The following is a 23,866-nucleotide window of genomic DNA, read 5'->3' on the forward strand; positions in this document are numbered from 1 at the left end:
ATAATTTAGCTTTAAACAAGATTAACTTCTCAATATGGCAAATTTTGCTCGAATCTTTAAAGAGTTTGTTAATTGATCAGTAGAAAAACCATAAAGTGATTTATAGGCTAAAAAGGCTATCTTAGATTTAATCCAAGATCTTATCGGCAGCCAACAAAGTCTCCTCATCAATGGAATTGCTTTTTCATACCTTTTTGCCCCCCAAAATAGTCTAGCTGAGATGTTTTACTATTTTGTTCAGCTGTTCCCATCCAACTAAGGGTTCCTTTTACAAAGGTGCGCTAGCGTTTTTAGTGCACGCACCGGATTAGCGCACGCTATAGCGCGCGCTAGCTGAAAAACTACCGCCTGCTCAAGAGAAGGCTTAGCGGCTAGCGCATGGGGCATTTTAGTGTGCGCTATTCCGCGTGTTAAGGCCCTAATGCACCTTTGTAAAAGGAGTCCTAAGTCCTCCTTGAAATATTCCCCCATTTTGACAAAGTTAGTTCTTTTGAAGTCTAGAACCTTCATACTTGATTAAGTCTACTCATCTCGCATTTTAATATTGAACCTCACCATTCTGTGATCACTACATGCCAAATGATCACCCACCATAACCTCAGAAACACTTTTCCCGTTTGTAAGCACCAAGTCCAGAATAGTTCTATCCTGTGTGGGTTCCATTACTAATTGCCAGAACAATTCTTCCTGAAGTGAATCCAAGATCTCCTTGCTTTTAGACGACCCCCACAGCTGGGACGTTCCAATCAACATTCGGCATATTAAAATTACCTATCAGTAGTACTTCCCCTTTCCTAGCTATTTTGTGAGCATATTCAATTAAATCTTTGTCCATTCCTTATGACTGTGAAGGAGGCCTATATATCACATCACCGTAAATGCAGTTTCCATTCCCTCTTTCCAGATTCACCCACAATGCTTCTTCTTTACCCCCTACATCTTGCAATTCTGTCACTTTAATATTATTCTTAAGATATAACACCACTCCTCTTCCCTTTTACCTATTCTATCCCTCCTGAATAGATTATAGCCAGGTATAACTACATCCCAATAATGGTACTCTGTGAGCCACTAAATCCAATTCAGCTTCTATCATTACAGCCTATAGATCTGGAATTTTGTTTTCCGTACTATGGGTATTGGTATACAAAGCTTTCCAGCTATCACTCTTTTGTCTCATTTCAATAATGGTATTTGATGCCTTATATTCCTGAGAACTATTAATTACCTTGGGGTATTTTAAACCCATCCCCAGTAAATTTAGTTTAAAGCCTTCTTCAGTACATTAACCAAATCTGTTACTAAAGACATTTTGTCCCTTTTTTGATAGATGGACACCATCTCTGCTGAGCAAGTCTTGGAAAATCATTCTATGGTCTAAGAAACCAAAGCACTCATGTTGACACCATCCTCGCAGCCATGCATTCAGCTCTAGGATGCAAGTTTCTCCCATTTGTCCTTTACCTAAGACAGCAAGGATTGACGAGAACACTGCTATTAAGCTTCAGAAAGTTGTTGATGGCCCAGCTTAAGTTAAGATTGACATGCTTTTTGTGCCGCATTCCTTGGTATTTATAGAATTGGGGCCAGAGTGCAGATAAAATAAACATCCATTTTAGAACAGAAATGCCAAAAATTTCAACAGGTTGAAAACCAGCAAATAAACTTGCTTATGCCAGCACATCCATGTTTATATTTGCCATTTTAGAAAAATAAACATCTATTTTCCCAGAGACAGGTTCCCCTTGTCAATGTGGCATTGAGAGATTAAGGGGTAACCCCCCAATCCCTCTAGTGGAGCGCATAGCAGCCTTTTACCAAATCCTAAACGTGCTTGGTTGAAGGTGTAACTTCTGATGTTGATCTTTTAGGACACAGACATTTAGGGGGAAATTCTAGAAAATGCACCCGACTGGCACCTGTTATTTAAGAAGTGCCGTTTAAAATGGCCCAAAGAACATAAGAATTGCCGCTGCTGGGTCAGACCAGTGGTCTATCGTGCCCAGCAGTCCGCTCATGTGGCGCCACTCTGGTCAAAGACCAGCGCCCTGAGACCAGCCCTACCTGCGTACGTTCCAGTTCAGCAGGAACTTGTCTAACTTGGTCTTGAATCCCTGGAGGGTATTTTCCCTTATGACAGACTCTGGAAGAGTGTTCCAGTTTTCTACCACTCTTGGTGACGAAGAACTTCCTTACGTTCGTACGGAATCTATCCCTTTTCAATTTTAGAGAGTGCCCTCTCATTCTCCCTACCTTGAAGAGGGTGAACAACCTGTCTTTATTTATTAAGTCTATTCCCTTCAGTATCTTCAATGTTTCGATCATGTCCCCTCTCAATCTCCTCTGTTCGAAGGAGAAGAGGCTGAGGAGATTGAGAGGGGACATGATCGAAACATTCAAGGTACTATTGGTGCCTTAATAAAAGGCACTAGAATCACGCCTCTGTAGATGATTTAGACCGTTTAATGCGTCTATGTAGGCACGACTCATGACAAAAACAGGCGCTATTATGTATATGATGCCATCCCATGATTGACACATGATCGATGGCTGCTTTTTAGGCGGCTGTCGATATTGGCGCCGTATAGAGAATATGGCAGTTAGTCTCCTTTTGAAATAGGGAATAAATATCTGTCAACTTGCCATGCTTTTGTCCTGCTCAAAACACAACCAGTCCATGCTCTCTTGCCATTTACATGCACTTGCTTTTGAGACATGGGCATTGCCCAGCTTTGTAAAATGGAGACATAGAAGTTTAGACAAGATAAACATTTAAAGATAAACTGTTAAACTGGGTTATTTTATCACATCTTGGGTTATTTAGCACAGGGTCGAATTGCATAAAATGAGACCCTGTGCTAAAATAAACTGATTTGTGGTAAAATAACCTGACTTAACAGTAGCCCACATTCCCCCTCCCCTCCATATGCCAATTTATGCATGCCTCAGACATGAACAGAGCTTGTAAAATGGGGGCTACAGCCTTCAAGAATTCTTTGGTTTTATTGCAAATCTTATTCCTTATTGCTAGTTCTCTGAACAAACTAGTAACAATGCCATGAGACGAGCATATTGGAAACAGGATAAGATGAAAGGAGTTGTGCAACAGCTCATACAAAAAAGAGTTGTGTTAAAGCTCGTATAAAGGGAAATCAGAACAAGGATACTGTTATTGTAAATATTTGAAACTAAAATAGCCACATAAGAAAAATCTGTCTAGACTTCCAGCATATGATGCCTCACTTCTGAAAGTCTCCAGAGGCATCTTCATTATAGGTTTGATCATGAAATTAAACTAGATAGGAAGATAGAGGGACGTTTTGCTCTCAAAGGCAATTTGTATAAAAATGATTTTTATCATTCAATTATAATTACTTTTGTATTTATGACTCCATTTTTTGTTTTTCACAAGAGAGTTCTTATTTAAGCTAGTTTGGACCATGGACTGATTGCTAGTAATCCTCACAGACAGAAACTAGTAGGGAAAAAAGTAACCCCAGACAATGCATGCCACCCTTGTACAATCTAAAAAATTATCCTGGACCCTTTAGTGTGAGGCTGTTCTGAGGGATCTAGAAGAGTTAATTTTATAGAGAAATGTGTTAATGGAAATTATTACAGTTCTTAACAGAACTGGAGGTGACTGGATAGTCTGAGAAAACAGCCACAGCATTATAATAATAATAATAATAATAACTTTATTTTTGTATACCACCATACCCAGAAGAGTTCTAGGCGGTTCACATTGGTTAGAACAAATTACAAGTGGTTACATGCCAAATTGATCATAGAGTTGCGAACAGCAAGGAGAAAGAAGTTACGAGTGGGTACATACCAAAATTGATCATAGAGTTGCAAACAGCAAGGAGAAAGTAGTTACAAGTGGTTACATTCCAAATTGATCATAGATTTGCGAACAGCAAGGAGGAAGAAGGGGGGAGAGGAGGGAGATGGGGGAGGGGGAGAAGTTTCGGTAGGAGGGAGGAGGAGGATTGAAGAAGGGGCATTAAGGGTCTTGGTCTCGGAATAGGTGGGCTTATACTACTACTAATTATTTCTATAGCACTGCAAGACATTTCCAGCGCTGTACATTAAAATATTCAAGGGGGTTAGGAAGTTTCTCAGGCATGGGTACTTTACAAGTGAGTGAGGGTTAGGAGTTAAAAGCAACTGCAAAAAGCAGGGTTTTAGCCTGGATTTCAAAACCGCCAGGGATGGAATTTGATATACTGACTCAGGCAGTCTGTTCCAGGGGTATGGTGCAGCAAGGGAGAAGCAATATCGTCTGGAATTGGCAATAGAGAAGGTTACAGATAAGAGAGAATTGCCCAATGAACGGAGTTCCCGGGGAGGACTATAGGGAGACATAAGAGAGGAGAGATATTGAGGAGCTAATCAAATCTAATCTAATCTAAGGCTTGGCTTTATATACCGAGTCATCATTCTAAGAAAGCTCGACTCGGTTTACAATAATTAACTTAACAAATAAAACCAATAAAAAAAATAAGACTAAATTTTGGGAAATTAATTTTCAAAGTGTTTAGCAAATAAAGTAATTTTTAAAGATTTGCGAAAAAATTGAAATGAACCAGAACTCCTTAAAAGAAATGGAAGATCATTCCAAAGTTGAGAAAACTTAAAGATCAGAGATTGACTATAAATCTTGACTCCTTTAATCCCTTTTTTGGAAAGAAGAGATAATTTAAATTGTTGGTTACCTCTTTCAGAATGAATTCACTTGTAAGTCGTTTAATGACATTTAATGTGAGTAAGTGCAAAGTGATGCATCTGGGAAAGAGGAACCCAAACTATAGCTACGTGATGCAGGGTTCCATGTTAGGAGGAGTCACTGCCCAGGAAAAGGATCTAGGTGTCATCATTGCGGATATGTTGACAACTCAGCTCAATGTGCGGCAGCGGCTAAGAAAGCAAATAGAATGTTAGGAATTATCAGGCATGGAATGGAAAACAAAGATGAAAATGTGATAATACCCTTGAATCACTCTATGGTATGGCCATACCTCAAATACTGTGTGCAATTCTGGTCGCCATATCTCAAAAAAGATATAGTGGAATTAGAAAAGGTACAGAGAAGGGCAACAAAAATGATAAAAATGATGAAACAACTTCCCTATGAGGAAAGGCTAAAGTGGCTAGGGCTATTCAGCTTAGAGAAGATACGGCTCAGGGGTGATATTATATGGTCTATAAAATATTGAGTGGAGTGTAAAGGAAAGATGTGAATCGCTTGCTTACTCTTTCCAAAAATACTAGGACTAGGGGGCATGTGATGAAACTACTAAGTAGTAGATTTAAAACAAACTGGAGAAAATATTTCTTCACCAATGTGTAATTAAACTCTGAAATTCGTTTCCAGAGAATGTGGTGAAATCAGTTAGCTTAGCAGGGTTAATACATTTTTTGATAATTTCCTAAAAGAGAAGTCCATAGTCCATTATTACATTACATTAGTGATTTCTATTCCGCCAATACCTTGTGGTTCAAGGCAGATTACAAAAGAAGTTATCTGGCCATTTCCAGAGGAATTGAAGAGAAGAGCGAGTTGCTTCAGAGAATTGGAATGAGTCTTGCGATGTTAGTTTGTCTTCAAGGATTTCTTGAATAGCATGGTTTTTATTTCTTTCCTGAACGACTTGTAGTCTGGGGCTGTTATCACTAAATTGGAGAGTTGGTAGTCTAGTTTTGCTGCTTGTGTGGCTAGAAGGCCATCGCACAGTTTTTTCATTTGACATCTCTGATTGGGGGATGTGTGAACAGTTTGTGGGTTCTCCTGTGTCTGGTTGAGGTAGTTTGGATTAGGCGGTTGTTTAGGTAGGCTGGGCTGTCTCTGTTTATGGTTTTAAATAGTAGGAAGTAGAATTTGAATTGTACTCTTGCTTGTATTGGGAGCCAGTGTGAGTCGAGGTATGCCGCCGTGATGTGGTTGTGTTTCCTCAGTGAATAGATAAGTCTTAGCGCTGTATTTTGAACACTTTGTAGTTGTTTTATCATGGTTGCTTGGCAGGGGAGGTAGAGTATGTTGCAGTAGTCTAGAAGACTTAGGACTAGGGACTGGACAAGAGCTAGAATTGTGTTCTGTCGAAGAATTTTCAAACTTGCCTCAAGTTTCTCATGGCCACGAATGATTTTTGTATTGTTTTGTTGATTTGTGGTTGCATGGTACAGCATCTGTCTATCGTCATTCCTAGAAGTTTTAGAGTGGGCTGTATGGGGTATGTGATTGAGTTTATTACTATATTTATTATGGTTGGGGTTTTATTATTTTCGAGGAGAATGAATTTTGTCTTGTCTGGGTTCAGTTTCAGTTTGTGATTTTTCATCCATTTTTCTACTGCTTCAAGTGTCCTTCGAAGTGTGTCTGTCATGGAGGACATTGGTTGGTCAAAAGGAAGGAGAATGGTGATGTAGTCTGCATAGCTATAGGAGGTTAAGCCTAATTTGTCCAGGCAGGTTCTGAGGGATGCAATGTAGAGAGTTGTTTTTGTTTGTATTGGGGCTAGCTCATCAAGGGTAGCTGTGCTTAGCCTGCACCATTGTGAGATGAAGTTCTTGGGGTTGTATTTTTGGATTGTTGCGCCTGTTTAGTCCAGAATTTGGAGGGGGTCAATATATTTACTTGAGTTATAGGTTGATCTGTGGGGTTTTCATTTGGTTTTGTCTTTGGCCCAGTTGATGTTGAAGGAGTATGTGTAGTGGTCTTACCAGAGGGATCGAGACCACTTTCCATTTCATATTTGAATCTCTGGCAGTAAGGGCTGTTGAGTCATGAAGGTTGCGATGTCTAGTTGGTGACCTTTCTCATGTGTGGTTTGTGGGTCTAAAATCTTGTATGTTAGGGCTTCGAGGAATGACAGTAGGCTTTCTACTTGTTTGGAGGATTGGTCTTCGAGATGGAGGTTTAGGAACCTAGGATTAAGTTGTAAGTTGCCGTTAGTGAGTTTCGGTATATAAAATCTTCAAATTCGAGTCTTGCTGTGTTCCAATTCCCTGGTGCTATATAGCAGAGCATGCAAGTTATGGATCCTTTTAGTGTGGTGCATGAAAGTTGGCAGGCTAGTAGATTCATGTAAAGGGTGGACGTTTTGTCTATTATATTCAGATTTAGGGAGTTTCTGACTAAGATGGCTAGACCTCCTCCTCTTTTTTTTCCCTGCAGACCACTGTAATTTTGTATCCCTTAGGGCAGACTTCCGTTATCCTGGGATCTGAGTCTGATGTAAGCCAGGTTTCTGTGAGGAAGAGGCAGTCAAGATTCTCATTTTCTATCCAGTCTTTTATATGTTCTATCTTTGGGCATAGAGCTCTGATGTTTATGTAGGCACATATAAGTGTGGTGTATTCTGTTTGTGCATTGTTTATTGTTTTTGGGTAGATGAGTGGTCTTGGGTGAGGGTGTGGTTTGGTCTTAGAGGGGTTTGTTGGTCTTCTTCCCCATGTTGGTGTGATGATGTGGTATGTATAGGTCTGGCAATTTATGTTCCTGTCCACTGTGATTCTCCTGGCTGGGTGGTGAATTCTGTTAGTAGTTGCGATAATTGAAATTGGGGAGATGTTGTTTGCTGCTGCCTTCCAGTTGGTTAGGAGCAGGATGATCAGTAGGATAGTTTGGTTTGTTTTTGTGTTGTAGGTTTCATTGTGAAAGATAGGAGATAGGAGTTGGTGGGAGTGCGGTTATAGGTGGTCTTTTTCTCTTGGAGATTGTTGGTGGCAGGTGGTTGGGATTTTTGTGTGCTTGTGTGTGTGATCAGTGTTGCAAGAGCTGTTGGGGGTGGAGCTGGTCTCCCACACCTGACCAACTCCTTCCCTTGCGGCTGCTGCAGTCGGGCTGGGTTGGGGCAGCTACCAATCCAAGTGGAGCTGCCCTGAAGATTAAATTTTTTTTTTCTTTGTAAAGAAAGAAGCGTCGCAAGGGCCGTTGGGGGTGGAGTTGGTCTCCCACACCCGACCAACTCCTTCCCTTGCGGCTGCTGCAGTCGGGCTGGGTTGGGGCAGCTCCCGATTCAATTGGAGCTGCCCTGAAGAGAAGAGTCTTTAGAAAAGGAGTGCCACAAGGGCCCTTGGGAATGGAGTTGGTCTCCTACACCCAACCAACTCCTTCCCTAGAGGCTGCTGCAGTCGGGTTGGGTTGGGGCAGCTACCAATCCAAATGGAGTTGCCCTGAAGAGGCATTATTGAGGTGGCTTGGGGAAATCCACTCCTTATTCCTAGATAAGCAGCATAAAATCTGTTTTACTACTTGGGATCTAGCCAGGCATTTGGACCTGGGTTGGCCACTGTTGGAAACAGGATACTGGGCATGATGGACTAATTCTGCCCCAGTATGACAATTCTTAAGTTTTTATGTTCTAATAAGAGGAGTTTGAACTGTATGCAGAAATGGATAGGGAGTCAATAAAGTGACTTGAGGAGAAGGGTTATGTGAGCATAGTGACTCTGGTGAAATATGCCATGCAGCAGAATTTTGAACAGATTGAAGGGGAAAGGGATGGTTACATGGAAGACTTGTGAGAAAAAAGTTGCTGTAGTCTAGGCAAGAGGTGATAAGGGTGTGGATAAGGTTTTTGGTATTGTGCTCAGAGAGGAAGGATTATATTTTGGAGATATTATAAAGAATTGACATGTTTTAGCGGTCTTTGGATTTGTGCAGAGAAAGAAAGAGAGGAGTCAAAGATGACCCTGAGGTTGTGAGCTGATGAGACAGGGAGGCTTAAAGTGTTATCCACTGAGATAGAGAGTGGGGGGAGAGGAGAGGTAGCTTTAGGTGGAAGGATAAGTAGCTCAGTCTTGATCATATTCAATTTTAAGTGGTGGTGGGACATCCAGGCAGCAATGTTGAATAGGCAAGCTGAGACTCAGGCCTGGATTCCTGTAGAGATTTCTGGTGTAGAGAGGTAGATCTGGGAGTTGTCAGCATAGAGGTGACATTGAAAACCAGGGAAGAGATCAGAGCACCACGGGAATGAGTACAGATGGAGAAAAGAAGAGGTCCCAGAACAGAGACCTGTGGTACCCCGACTGATAGTGGGATAGTAGAGGATTCAGTTCTGCATTCACTAAAGTTGAAATGTGAAAGATAAGAAGAGAACCAAGAAAGAACAAAGCCCTGATATCTAAGTGAGGACAGGGTTTCAAGGAGAAGGCGGTGGTCTACAGCAGTGTCCTGGAGTATCTCTTGCCAATCAGGTTTTCAGAATATTCACAATGAATATGTGTGAAAGAAATTTGCATATAATGGAGGCAGTGTATGCTAATTAAATTCATGCATATTCATTGTTGATATCCTAAAAACCTGACTGGCAAGGGGGCACTCCAGGACCAACTTAGAAAACACCAGTCTACAGTGTCAAAAGCAGCAAATAGATCAAGAAGGATGAGGATAGAATAGAGACCTCTGGACCTGGCCAGGAACAGGTCAATGGAGACATTAGCAAGGGCAGTTTCAGTAGATTGCAGAGAGCGAAAGCTTAATTGGAGTGGGTCAAGAATAGCTAGGGATGACAGAAAGTCAAGGCAATGGCAGTGAACAGCATATTCAAGTAGCTTGGATAAGAAGGGGGAGGGGGGAGATGGGGTGATAGTTGGAAGGACAGGTAGGGTCCAGTGAAGGCTTTTTGAGGAGTGGTGTAATTACAGGATTTTTGAAGACATCAGTGAAAGTCCCAGTGTAACGTGATAGATAGTGAATTTGGAGGAAAGAAAATGTGCAGTTTCCTCTTATCATCACTAGATCTCACTTTTTCAGAAACTGGTGAGACTTCTGCTTAACAAAGTTAACTTGAATGACACCAGATCAAATATCTACCACCCTACTGAGTCAATATCCGATGGTGAATTTCTACAGGTTTCACTCCCTCTGCCCCCCAAAAGTGCACTACTGCACATTGTTCTTCGATGGTGCAATCTTGCAATGGCGTGTCTATGTTTCTGATTTCATGGCTGTCACACCACTATAGGCCAAATGCTGCACTGTGCATGGATGAAGTATCTAACAGCAATGTATGAGTACATTGTTACATTTCGCTAGCTCTGTTCCGGTTATCACCTAATTTAACAATTGCCTTTAATTTTTGATTCACCCTCATAAATCTGTAATTCCTTATATTGTAAGTCGCCTTGAACCTATTAAGGCATAATGCGACTCAGAAATACTAGATTAGATTAGATCTCTCTTTGCCAATTTTGGGGCATAGACCATAGGAGTCTTACTTCCCAACAACTAGAACTGCCATCGAAGACCATTCCAGTCTTGATCCCAATCTGTGTTTGCCATTTATCAGACCCAGACCATAAAAGTCTGACAGACATTCGCCTTTCTTCTCAATCTTTGGAAGACATTTCAAGCATCCACCAACCTTTCTGGGAAAAAGTATTTCCTGATGCTGCTCCTAAGTCTACCACTCTACAACCTCACTGCCTCCTCTTCTCTGGAACAGATTAGTTTGCATATTAATAGGTTTATTTCTTACATTCCACCTTTATTGAAGGCAGAGTACAAAAACATACATAATTATAAAAATACATATCAAACAAACATATCAAAAATACATTATCAAACAAACATTCAACAAATTAACTGCAGAACACAACATAAATAAACTCCAATAAGAAGCAATAAATAAATATATATATATATATATATATATATATATAGTTGGGGTTTTTTTGCATATGCAACCCGTGGCATACTTGTGGAGGGGTGTTTTTCAATATAAAGTCTAAATCTGAGTTTAGACATTTTGGGGAAAAACATCTAAACATCCAGTAGAGAAAATGACCATGTTTAACCAGAAAAAACATTTATCTTTTTTTTTTTTAAAAAAAATGACTATTTCCCAGAAGTGTTTGTCCTCAGTGCACCATTAAAAAAAAAAAATACCATCCAAATGAAAAACACACAAATAAGCAGCCTTTGGGACCTAGGAATGGTCTGCATTCTTAGCAGACTGGTCACACAGACATCCCAGCAGAGCAGTAGGACAACATAGGGAGGCACTGCATTGAACTCCACATAAAAGACCCCTTTACGTTGTATGGTGAGCCCTCCAAAGCTCATCCATATGACTCCATAAAAAAGCAATGGAAAGCAATGGAAGTAAAACCTGGATGTCTCAATCTGTCCTCCTTTTTCTGGAGCCAGATGGTAACACTACTCAGGAGCTACTTATGAGGAACTTTGTCCAAAGCTTTCTGAAAATCTAGATACAGTATATCAAATGGCTCACCTTTATCCACATGTTTATTTACACCTTCAAAGAAGTCCAGCAATATGTTAATATGAAACATAGACGAATTCAATAGCTGGCTCGAAGCTTGGCTTCATCAAGAAGGCTTTAGGTATATAGGAAGATGGGGTAATACATGGAAAGAAAAGAAACTATATTGTAATGATGGGCTACATCTTACTATAGCAGGAAAAAGAATCCTTGCTGAGAAATTAATTTCAGGAGCTGGGGAAAGGCTTAAACCCTTTTGTTAAGACTGCTTCATTTTCAGAAGTGCTGCCTACTTTTGGAAAGGGAGAGGAAAGGATACGTAACACAGACCTTTTTAAGCCAAAGAGTGGAGATATATATGAACTGCCACTGTAGCTTTGTCACATTCTGCTCCATAAGGGCCCTTTGATCTCCCAGCAGCTATCCCCCACACAATAGTTGATATCAGACATATCAGACATATTGTCAACTTAGAACATTCTAAACACAAATGAACAAAAGTTCCCCTTTGAGCTTGGCATTTAATGCATCCCGCTCCCTCCCGCTCCCTTTAGTACCTATATATAATATATAAACCAGGTACTATATTTAGATTGTGAACCCACTGGGATAGATAAGGAAAACATTTAGAGTACCTGATTGCTATTCAATGTAAACTGCTTAGGATATAGGCAGTATATAAATGATTTAAATAAATAAATAAATTGCTGTGATTATAAACACAGAAAAGCAGTATATCAAATCCTATCCTTTTTCTCAATAATGATCGAGTACAGTTTCACACATAACCGCAAGTTGGCGCCAACTAATACCACTGAAGGATCATTATTGGCAGTTAAAGTCAATCAGTATCTACTTAAACAATTAAGGGAGGCATCTTCTATAACTTGCATGAAAATTTCTCCATGCTAGTCGAAAGGTGTGTGCCCAGGTTTATAGAATTAGGGGGTTAACCCTCTACTGCCTCCTGCATTACTTGAATTGTAAGCTGTTTGAAATGGGAAAATAATACTATAACAAAACTGTGAATTTGCAGGTAGTTAAATCCACCTCTGCTTTACCTATTATACATGTGGGGTGCAATTCTACAGCAGGTTGTTTCTGTGTTCTGGGTTCTGTGTTCTGTGTTCTGGGTGATAACTTGTTCTATATGCCACTCTTGACCTAATCCTAAACGGAATAGGGGGACCTGCAAAAGAAGTGGAAGTAGTAGGACCACTAGGAAACAGCGATCACAACATGATCCAGTACAAATTAGGAGTAAGTACAGCAAAAGGGAAGAGAACCACAGTGACAACGTTCAACTTCAAGAAAGGAAACTATGATGCTATGAGAGCAATGGTTAAAAAAAAACTTAGAAACAGCTCAAGGAAAACAGAAACTGTAGAGCAAGCCTGGTCTCTATTCAAGGGCACAGTGCAAGAAGCACAACATATGTACATCCCCAGATTTAGAAAAGGGTGCAAAAAAAACCGAACAAAAAACCCCGCATGGATAAACGACGAGGTGAAGAAAGCGATAGGAGACAAGAAAAAATCATTCCGGAAATGGAAAAAGGACCAAACTGGGGAAAACTGGAATGAACACAGGAAACACCAAAGAGAATGTCATCAAGTGGTTAGGAGAGCGAAAAGAGAATACGAAGAGAAACTGGCCAGGGAGGCAAAAAACTTTAAATCATTCTTCAGATATGTTAAGGGGAAGAAACCAGCGAGGGAGGAAGTAGGACCGTTGGATGATGGAGACGAAAAGGGAGTGATAAAGGAGCAAAAAGAGGTAGCCGACAGGTTAAACAAATTCTTCTCGTCAGTCTTCACAAGCGAGGACACATCCAGTGTACCGGAACCCGACGTGATCTTCCATGGTGACCAAGAAGAAAAACTGTCAGCAATAGAGGTGAGCCATGAGGATGTCCTCCAACAGATAGATAGATTGAAAAGTGACAAATCACCAGGCCCGGACGGAATCCACCCTAGGGTACTAAAAGAACTAAGAAATGAGATAGCGGAAATACTCCAAATAGTTTGCAACCTATCCCTGAAAACTGGAGAGATTCCGGAGGACTGGAAGATAGCAAATGTTACACCTATCTTTAAAAAGGGGTCAAGAGGAGACCCGGGAAACTATAGGCCGGTAAGTTTGACATCGGTTCCAGGCAAGATGGTAGAAGCACTGATAAAGGATAGCATCTGTGAGCACATCGAAAAAAATGGGCTGATGAAAGCGAGCCAACATGGCTTCTGCAAGGGAAGATCGTGCCAAACAAACTTACTGCACTTCTTTGAGGGGGTAAACAGCCAGTTGGACAAAGGGGAACCTGTAGACATCATTTACCTTGACTTCCAAAAGGCCTTTGACAAAGTACCCCATGAGCGGCTGCTTAGGAAGCTATGGAACCACGGGGTGGAAGGGGACGTATACAGATGGATTAAACACTGGTTGGCAGGCAGGAGACAGAGGGTTGTAGTAAAGGGTCACTACTCGGGCTGGAGGAAAGTCACGAGCGGAGTTCCGCAGGGGTCTGTACTTGGACCGCTGCTGTTCAATATATTTATAAATGACCTGGAAACGGGGACGAAATGTGAAGTTATAAAATTTGCGGACGACACTAAACTCTGTAGAAGGGTTAGAACTACGGAAGAGTGTGAGGACCTACAAAGGGACCTAAACAAACTGGAGGAGTGGGCGAATAAATGGCAGATGAAATTCAATATAGGGAAATGCAAGGTCATGCATATAGGGAGAAAAAACCTGATGTTCAGCTACCAAATGGGGGGATTAGTATTAGAGGGAAGTAACCTTGAAAGAGATTTGGGTGTATTGGTGGATACAACAATGAAGTCAACGGCGCAATGCGCAGCAGCCGCGAAGAAGGCAAACAGAATGTTGGGTATTATTAAAAATGGTATTATGACCAGAACAAAAGAAGTCATCCTGCCGTTGTATCGGGCAATGGTGCGCCCGCACCTGGAGTACTGTGTTCAGTATTGGTCACCGTACCTCAAGAAGGATATGGCAATACTTGAGAGGGTCCAGAGAAGAGCGACACGAATGATTAAGGGCATGGAAAACCTTTCATACACTGAAAGACTGGAGAGGCTAGAGCTCTTCTCCTTGGAAAAGCGGAGACTCAGAGGAGACATGATAGAAACCTACAAGATCATGAAGGGCATAGAGAAAGTAGAGAGAGAGAGATTCTTCAAATTTTCAAAACATAAAAGAACAAGAGGGCATTCGGAAAAATTGGAAGGGGATAGATTCAAAACAAATGCTAGGAAGTTTTTCTTTACTCAGCGGGTGGTGGATACCTGGAATGCGCTTCCAGAGGACGTAATAGGGCAGAGTACGGTAATGGGGTTTAAGAAAGGATTGGACAATTTTCTGTTGAAAAAGGGGATAGAGGGGTATAGATAGAGGATTGCTGCACAGGTCCTGGACCTGTTGGGCCGCCGCGTGAGCGGACTGCTGGGCGCGATGGACCTCGGGTCTGACCCGGCAGAGGCATTGCTTATGTTCTTATTATGTTCTTATATGGATACTTGGGTGCCCATGTCTTTATTGAATACTAGTATGCATTTGGATAAATAATATTAGTGTTCATTTAGGTGCCCCTATTTATACCTGCCACAGATCTGGTGTAAATGTGGGCATCTAAATATAACAGGCATGTACGTTGTCTGCCTTGCGTATAGTCCACCACATGAACACCTCTCTTACAAATATATGCTAAGCCGATGAGATTTCGAGAAGAGTTTATCCAAGATGGCGGAATGAGCTCAGCAGGGAGATGCCATTGCGGTCCTTTTAAAAAATTTTCTCCCTTCTGCCTAATGGTGAAGAGAAAATCAAAGGTTTGGGTTTTCCTGGACGAATCAGCTGATGGATCGCTTCGTTGAGCAAAGTTCCCGAACAACACATCCTGAGGATCAAACCTCGGCTGGAGAGGGCACGCAAGCTGAGGCACACGAGTTCTCTTTCAAGGGAGCCATTCTATCCCTGGACGAGTGGAGCCTGCCAACTCGTCCTGTAGAATCGGAGGAGCTGTTGTCAGCTGGACCGACCCAGAACATTCTTTTTACTGTCCCAACAGGACAGAATGTGTTTCCATGGACGGAAGCAGGAGGAGTTCTCTTTAACAGCATTACAGCCGGTGGGGAGACTGGAACATGCCCAGGAAAATTCAACAATTTCTACAGTGGCAAAAGGTTCTTTGGTTTCCTTTGCAGGGCCCAGAACTGAGACTGCCCCTTTGATAAGATCCAAGGTCTTTAATATGGAATCATTATGGGAGGCGATATCCAGCGTACAAATTTCCTTGGGAAATTAGGATTATTAGGATTTTTTTTTTTATATACCGCCTATCAAGGTTATCTAAGTGGTTTTACAATCAGGTACTCAAGCATTTTCCCTATCTGTCCCGGTGGGCTCACAATCTATCTAACGTACCTGGGGCTATGGAGGATTAAGCGACTTGCCCAGGGTCACAAGGAGCAGCGTGGGGTTTGAACCCACAACCCCAGGGTGCTGAGGCTGTAGCTTCAACCACTGCGCCACACACTCCTCAAGGTATACCATGGTGCTTTCAGAAAATTTGGAACTTAAGTCTAAAGTATTAAGTTTGGAACATAAAGCGGATTATGCGGATACTAGGATAAAGACTTTGGAGGCGCAGGCATTGACTTGGGTCAAAGACAGTGCAAGTTTGCACTTTAAACAAGAAATGATGTAAAATTCTATTAGGAGATGTAATCTCCAGATTATTAAGTTCCCAAAAATATTTCCGACAACTGCTTTAGTTATGTTTAAAAGATACTTGAATGAAGTTCTTAAGGTACCAGAAACCTCATATCCACTTATCTCCAAAATATACTACTTACCTAGACGAATTAAAGCTCGAAGTCCTAACCAGCAGAATTTATCTGCTGATAGTTTGGACTTATCTAATTTCCTGGAGAAGTCAGATATGGAGGTCCAGACTTCAGTTACATTATTGGTACAATTTGCTATAGATTCAGATAGGGAATGGATGCTTAAGTTGTTTTTCAAATATAAGGATGTTCCCTTTTATATAAGAATAAAATTATTATTATTATTATTATTATTAATGTTATAAGAATGCATCCAGATGTGTCTCGCCCTACCCAAAAGTGAAGGAAACAAATTTTGATCTTGAGACCAAAGGTCATTCAGTTGGGAGCAACCTTTGTTTTGAGATATCCCTGCAAGTGTGTTATGGTGTTTAATGGAAATCAAAAAGAGAACTCTTGGGAGACACTAAAATATCTAAATTGAATTCACAGAAAACATATACACTTCTCCCTCCGTATTCGCGGTTTCCGTATCCACGTTTTCACTTATTCGCGATATTTCGTTGGCTGACTCCGCCCCCCAAAATTACATTACTCTGAAAACTCCTTCCCACCCTCCCACCTTCTATGCAAGCAATTTCTCAGTTTCAAATCATTTTTGCCTCTTGTCATGCCTCAGGCACCTCAAGAGGTTTACTTTGTCTTGGGACTCCACTTGCACCCGAGCTGAGAGGCAGAGAGAAACTTCCCACTTACCCAAATCATCGCTTCCCCAACAGCGTTAAAGCTAGTGCTTAAAAAAAAAAAAAAAGAAGCAACAATCCCCGTCTTCTTTCCCAGGGGAGAGACAAAAAATCCAATCCTCCCCTCGCATTGGAAATCAAGATCTCGCTCCAGCCGGCGGAGAGGAGGGCTTTGAATGCTCGGCTGCTCAGCCGGGGCTGAAGGCTCCATGCCGGGAAGAAAGGCTGGGGAGGAGGAGGAGAGAGAGACAGCCGCATATCACAAGTGGCAGCGCTTCTAAGGGCTGAGGACACCCTGCAGGCAGGTCTCTGCACACCCTGCCATTGGCTGCAGAGGAAACTGTAACACCCAATGAAAGGGGAACAAATAGCGGTGCGCACACATACACGGGAGGAAGGGGAGGGGGGCGAGCGAGAGGTGCAGATGGAGGGGGCCTGGAGCACGGGGAGCCGCTAATAGTGCCCAAGGTAAGCAAGGAGCGGGGAGGCGCTCATTGGTGCAGGCCAAATTGCCCTCAACAGTATGTACTTTCACCCTGCTCAGGAGCTCTTTTAAATCCCCGTAGTACATTACTGCATTCGCGGTTTTAATGGTAAAACGCCGACTTTTACAGATAACCACACATAACATATTGAAAAGTTATTCGCGGTTTTTCCATATTCACGCCTATATCCGGAATGGATCCACCGCGAATACGGAGGGAGAAGTGTACTTTATATCAGAATTCAATAAATAAGGCAAAAAGATTTAATCTAAAAATGTGTTACATATAAAAAGAAGTGAAGTAGATATTAACCACCATAGGATATTTGTGAGTGCTCAGCTCAAAACATCAACTTGACACAGCAGCAGTGTCATATTGAGATGTTAAGAAAAAAAACCCCAGATGTGTATTTTATGTGCCACAGCAATTATCCAAATTTATTCCCGCTAAAGTACAACTTATAGAAGCTTCCTGAGTTATGTTCCAGTATGTTAGCTCATAAAGAAAGAAAAGTTTGGGACCTGTATCGCCTCAACTTTAGTTTTCCTTTAATTTGTTCATATTAATGTCAGCTCATTCACCAAATATATGGTGGACTAATTACAACGATATTATCTTTCATTATTTCCTGTAATATGAAATATTTTGTATTGATATTCTTTTGATATATAGGCTGTTTTTGCTTTTTTGACTTTTATAAATTGTCAATTGTTAAAATTATAAATAAAGAAATTAAAAAAACCCCAAATATATGCTAAGCCAGTGGTTCCTAAACCTGTCCTGGGGGATCCCCAGCCATTCAGGTTTTCAGGATATCCACAATGAATATTCATGAGAGAGAATTGTATATACTACCTCTAACCTTGCAAATCTTTCTCATAAATAGATATCCTGAAAACCTGACTGGCTGTGGAGTCCCCATGACAGGTTTGGGAACCACTATACTATGCCATTTCAGTACCTATTTGTAGGATACCACTTAGGCATCCAAATTACATTTTTGTAGGTAAGTGTACACTTAAGTGCCTAAATGTCAACATTCTGTACATGTACATGTACAGATGCCCCTTGTTTCTATATATTGAATCCAATTTTGTGCGTGCATCAGAGATGCATATGCAAATAAATTGACCAATGAGCTCGGAAACATCAATAATTGGGTGCTAAAAACTAATTATGTTAATTGGCAGTCTTACAAATTTGCGCGTGCATCTTGATGCATGCTATTCTATAAACTTTGTACATATCTGAAAAGGGCGTGTGGACAGAAGGCATGTCGAGGGCATTCGAAAAACTTGCACATGGATCTACAGAATTCACCCAAAGTGCACCTAAGTTGGGCATTGACATTTACACTTGCTTTTATCAGGCGTAAGTATGCCATCCAAAAGTTAGGTGCTAAACCCATGCCAAATGCTAGTCTATAAAGAGTGCACTCCCTTTATAGAATAGCACTTATGGGGGAATCCTTTACTGCACCTTGATGCCCTGCAGGATTCAGCAACCTGCGATATCCCGGTACCACAAGTTGCTGAATCCCATCTTACAGGAATAACCCCCAGACCTAACCCCCCCTCATGTTTGACACCCTAAGACCCACCACCCTCCTCATGGCTACCTGATTTATTATTGGTGGCCCAGGGAGTCTAGGGATCCACTGGGGCTGGTCTGGGGTCCAGGGCTCTTTGGCCAGGGGTGATGCTTAATCACTATATATGATAACTCTCTGTTGTATACTCAAATTATTGAAATAAGGACCAGTGATCGGTGTTCAACTCACCGAACTCGATCTCTAATCAATATTGGTTTAATTTCAGTTTTAAAGAGGATGGGCCTCAGATCCCCGTGCGCTGCCGATTTGAGCTTAAGAATTTAGCCGAGAGTCCACCGCCCTGACGCAGCCATATAGCGAAATGTCAGCTAGCTATACGTTGGCGGGAGCGGACCAGTGAGGACAGCAATATCTCCACTGAAACAATTGAACCTTTTGAAGTTTTTTTGATTACTAACTATTGGAGGTTAACATATTAGGCAGGAGGAGGAGGGAGGCCGATGAGGTCATTTCCCTTTCTAGTGCGGCTAATAAGTTTATTGCTGGCAGCGCACGGGGATCTGAGGCCCCTCCTCTTTAAAACTGAAATTAAACTAATATTGATTAGAGATCAGGTTCGGTGAGTTGAACACCAATCACTGGTCCTTATTTCAATAATTTGAGTGTACAACAGAAAGTTATCATATATAGTGCGTTAGATTTTTTTCTCTCTGGTTCCTACATAGCTTATATTGATTTGTGATGCTTAATCACCCCTGATCACTCCAGCACTGTCATAAAAATGGTGTCCCTAGTGGCAGTCTCAGGTGACTACCGCTAGGGGTCATATTTCCAGCTAGGGTTATCTTACCATGCCTTTTAAGCCATAACGTGACTTGCGGTATATCACCGCAAGTTGTGTTAGGTTATTTATATAGAAATGAGATGTAAAACATTCATGTGAATATTTTGCATCTCATTACTCCCTAATGCATGGCGACTTAAATATCATCATACAATTTTTAGAAAAATGACATTAGGACTGTTTAGATCACGCTGAGTCAATTAATGCAACTTACAGCCCTAACACCGCTTGATGAATCCCCCCTTAAGTGCTCAATTTTTGAGTACCAAATTTTCAGCGTCCTTTATTGAATTCTTTCCATGGTACATAAATAAATGTAAGTGACTTGTTACAGAATTGCTCATATGGAGGTTGATTCTATAAAGAGTCACCTATTTTTAGGTGGCAAGACCATGCCTATTTGGAGCCCATTATATAAAGAAAAACAAGTGGCTACTTTTCTTTTTAGAATAATATACCTCTATACTTTAGGTTCAAGCACTTATACCAGTCACAGATGTAAATGATTATGCCTAGACTGGTAAAGAATACACACGGACTATAGTACCGTATTTTTCAATCTCCATTCATAAATTTATGTACATCCTGCCATGCTTCGCCCAAACTCTTCCCAGGTGACAACCCACATGCAAAGTATGCATCATTGAACACTGTTGTGTAGTTATGGAATAGCAGGGAACCAGAATACTAGAATACTGATATTTGCATGCACTTACTACTTAAATCTAGGTAACTCTTATGGAATACCTCATGAGGCCTGATATCAATTAATCTCTGAACTAAAAATTATTGTACAAATGTACTAAACTTAGAAGTGAGAATGCTAGGCAAGGAAAGCAGCAGCATATAGATTGTTAGCACAATCTGCATGCATTGTATTTTTTTAATTTATATTTTTTATTTGCATGGTTTAGAATAGAGAGTGGTTATAGGGTTTTTTTTTCCAGCTAGAAGTATGATGTGAAGTTACTACACTACTGGGGTTAGTTGATGAGTAAAAGGTAAACTTTTCATACCAAATACAGAATATATCATGAATTGAATCTGACTCCAGAGGTGATGCAGTATGATAAAGAAAGCCAAAAGTGACAAGCAGAATTCTAACTCCTGTGAGAAAATAAGAAGAATGCTTTATTATTTATGCATTATAATGTACCGGCATTGGTGCCATCTTGGACTAACAAAGTAACATCCAAAAATTGCCTTTGGTGTGGAGGCATTTGGTGCAATAGTTCCAAATTTTTGGCATGCAAGATGTTTTCTGCCCTCTGCCAGAACTGTGTGACTCAAGGATACACATTCCTTAAGGCTCATTCGATTCATTTGTGTGCCTTAAAAACAGAGTGAATCCTAAATTGATTTAACATGAACCTATGAGTTAACACCTGTTAAGCTGATTCATGCACATTAAAAGTTTTAATGCACATTAAAAAAACTTATTAAATGGTGAAACAAATAAAAAATTTACACTGTGCACATCTCTAGTGTGAGAACTTGGGCATGATATTTAATTTTATTATTTTTTGCAGTGTTTCAATTTACCCAGCTGTGATTGAATAATATTATTAATAATAATAATAAATGACTTTCTTCTCCCTTTGCTCCTTTGGTGGTCATGGTATCCTGAGGTAAGAATTGCGTTTTTCTGATGGGTTATAATTGTAAAGAACATTAGGATCCTATTGATATTCAGCTTTAGTTTTTAGAATTTACTTTTTGTTGGTATGTCATTTGTTTTTACATTATTTGATCCTTCCCTGCATTCCACTCCACTTCATCCAATCTACGCTGTTTGTCTGCAGCAACTTCACAGCTTCCAACATTGAACAGTTACATGTGCTGACCATTACTTTAGTTTTATTTTTGTAAGATACTTATTTTCCAAGTAAAATGATTGTGCTTTTGTAGATTTCTAAAAAGCAAGTTTGCTTTTCCCATTCTTAAGTATTTCAGTCTTTCAAAGTACCTTCCTAAATTGGAACACATACATCTCAGACCTACTAAGTATAATCCCATTTCTACAGGTCATCTCCCTCACTCCCACTGGGGAGCTGTGAACTCCCCATTCTGCAGCGTCCCCCTCCATCAGCAACAGGAGTTGTGTTCATAAGAAGTTATTTCCTGCTGCTGCGAGACCAGGCTCACGATATAAACTGCAAAAATTCACTAGACTGGTCCCACAGAGAGGGGCTGCAGCTGCAGAATTGAGGCATATCAGGGCATGGAACCAGGAGACAAGGCTGGGCAGAGCAGGGGGTGGGGATGGCTGGAGTGGTGCAGGGCTTCTATAATCTTCCTCAGTAGTATAATGGGTACACCTCATGCCAAAATGATTTAACAGGACTTTAAAATCCAAAATATGGAGGTATTTTACAGCTCATTGGTTCATCCTTCTTGTAGCCCCACTGATAAAGCCAAGGGGAGAGGGGAGGTGTGTTTAAACCTGTCTGAACATGTACCGGCCCCCTGGTAATAAAAAGTGTGTGTGTGTGTCTCTCTCTCTCTCTTACCGTGGAAGATCCTGGCTTTTCCAACATGTCTGTTGCTTCTGCGTCAGCGGCGGCTTCATAAAATTCAATATCTGAAGCATTATCCTCTGGTAGTTCATAGCCTACATCTTCAATTTCTGTGTCCGAATCATATAGCTTTTGAGCATCTGGAAACTCTTGTATTTCAGAATCTGTTAATTCGTATGTATGCTCCCTGGTATCTGCTGTTGCGTTAATCGGTTTTTCAGCTAGTGGGTAACCCTCTTTCTCCGCATTACAGTCTTTAAGAAAGTTACGAGACCTCTTGGTAGGCCTTTTTTCAGTTACCTGGGGGCCGGTACATGTTCAGACAGATTTAAACACATGGGTGGGAGGGTGTGTGGAGTGGGCGGGGCATGGGCAGGGCTAAGGGAAAAGTGGGCGCAGAGTGGGTGGGGTTTGGGTAAAAGTGGGCAGAGTTTGGGTAAAAGTGGGTGGGGTTTGGGTGGAGAGTGGGTGTGGTGTGGGCAGGGCTTAACCCGGAAGTGAACACTGATTGGTCGATCCTTATCTCTGACAGCTGTCAATCATTTTGACATGAGGTGTACCCATTATACTACTTTCCTCAAATATTGGGCCCCCTTGGCAGCTCTGACACATACACACACACACACACACACACACCATTTGGATATAATGGACACTGACCTGGAGATCAGCTGCAGTTGATCTGCTGTCCTTACCACTCAAAGCTGTGTTTTCCTTTCCTGTTGCCTCTGCACCTTCAGATTTCTGCATATTCACTTCTGTAGAGACTGAAGGCCCTCCATGACTCAAAATGTTGCTTGCCTGGGCTGTATTTGAGTCGAGGGCTGGCCGTGTTTGAGTCTTATACCAGCTGGGGTAAAACAGGGGATCAGTGGTTTGTGGGCTCTGATGAACACCATCTGACTCCACCATACCCTTTACCAGGACAAAGTGGGTGAGGGAACGAAGGGAGAAGAAGCAGAGAAGACTTTATTACCTTCTGATACCATCTTCTGCTTCCTTATTTTATTTTAGATCATTTCAATGAATAATATTGTTTTGAATTAAAAGAATTATTGCAATTCCAATGCTTAAACAATGAACAGTGTATGACTGAAATTCAACATTTTTGTAAAAATAACTAACATTTTACGTTCTTAATCTTTCAGTTTTAAAGCCTATAACTTAGAAAATGTATAAGTCTTATTCATACTCTAAGTGAACATGTTATCTGAATGCTTTTTCTACTTGGTTATAATATTTCAGATTTGAATTCAGTCATATGTCTATGGGTCAAATAAGCTACTGCCACTGTGATTGGCTGTCAGTTCTTGGACTTTCTGATAAAAGGATTTTGTAAATAAAATAATTTGAAACTTTTGTATACTGCTCAGTGCGCTCACCTTAAGCATGAGAATGTATGTATGATTATTGGACAATAGGAGTCATGTGACTTGTAGGACTCCTTCTACTAAGGTACACTATGCTTTTTAGCGTGTACTAAATATTAGGGCGCACTAAATGCTAACGCGTGCATGTTAGTCTATGGATGCGTTAGCGATTAGCGCGTGCGTAGATTTAGTGCACACTAAACACGTGCTAAAACACTTAGCGCACCTTAGTAAAACAGGGGGTTAGTTTGTTCAAGTTCGTTGAGCTGCATGTACTTGCTTTATAATACTGGCTGTACCTCTGCTCTGTTAAC

General features: G+C 41.0%; 1 protein-coding gene across 6 annotated transcripts in view; it reads right to left on the reverse strand.

The window, feature by feature from the left end:
• Positions 1-23,866, reverse strand: part of TRIM55 (tripartite motif containing 55) — a 96,296-nt gene that overhangs the window by 14,795 nt on the left and 57,635 nt on the right. The window contains exons 9-10 of one of the 6 annotated variants that reach the window (XM_033933795.1): positions 22,843-23,097; positions 20,683-20,773 (exon numbers count right to left, since the gene is read on the reverse strand). The exons of 1 other annotated variant lie outside the window; for it this stretch is intronic. In XM_033933795.1, the coding sequence (XP_033789686.1) occupies positions 20,683-20,773; positions 22,843-23,097 (346 nt within the window). The remainder of the gene's footprint in view (positions 1-20,682; positions 20,774-22,842; positions 23,098-23,866) is intronic. 4 more of the 6 variants (XM_033933796.1, XM_033933794.1, XM_033933799.1 and 1 more) reach the window with 4 other exon arrangements.

This window comes from Geotrypetes seraphini, chromosome 2, assembly GCF_902459505.1.
Source record: "Geotrypetes seraphini chromosome 2, aGeoSer1.1, whole genome shotgun sequence".
NCBI lineage: Eukaryota > Metazoa > Chordata > Amphibia > Gymnophiona > Dermophiidae > Geotrypetes > Geotrypetes seraphini.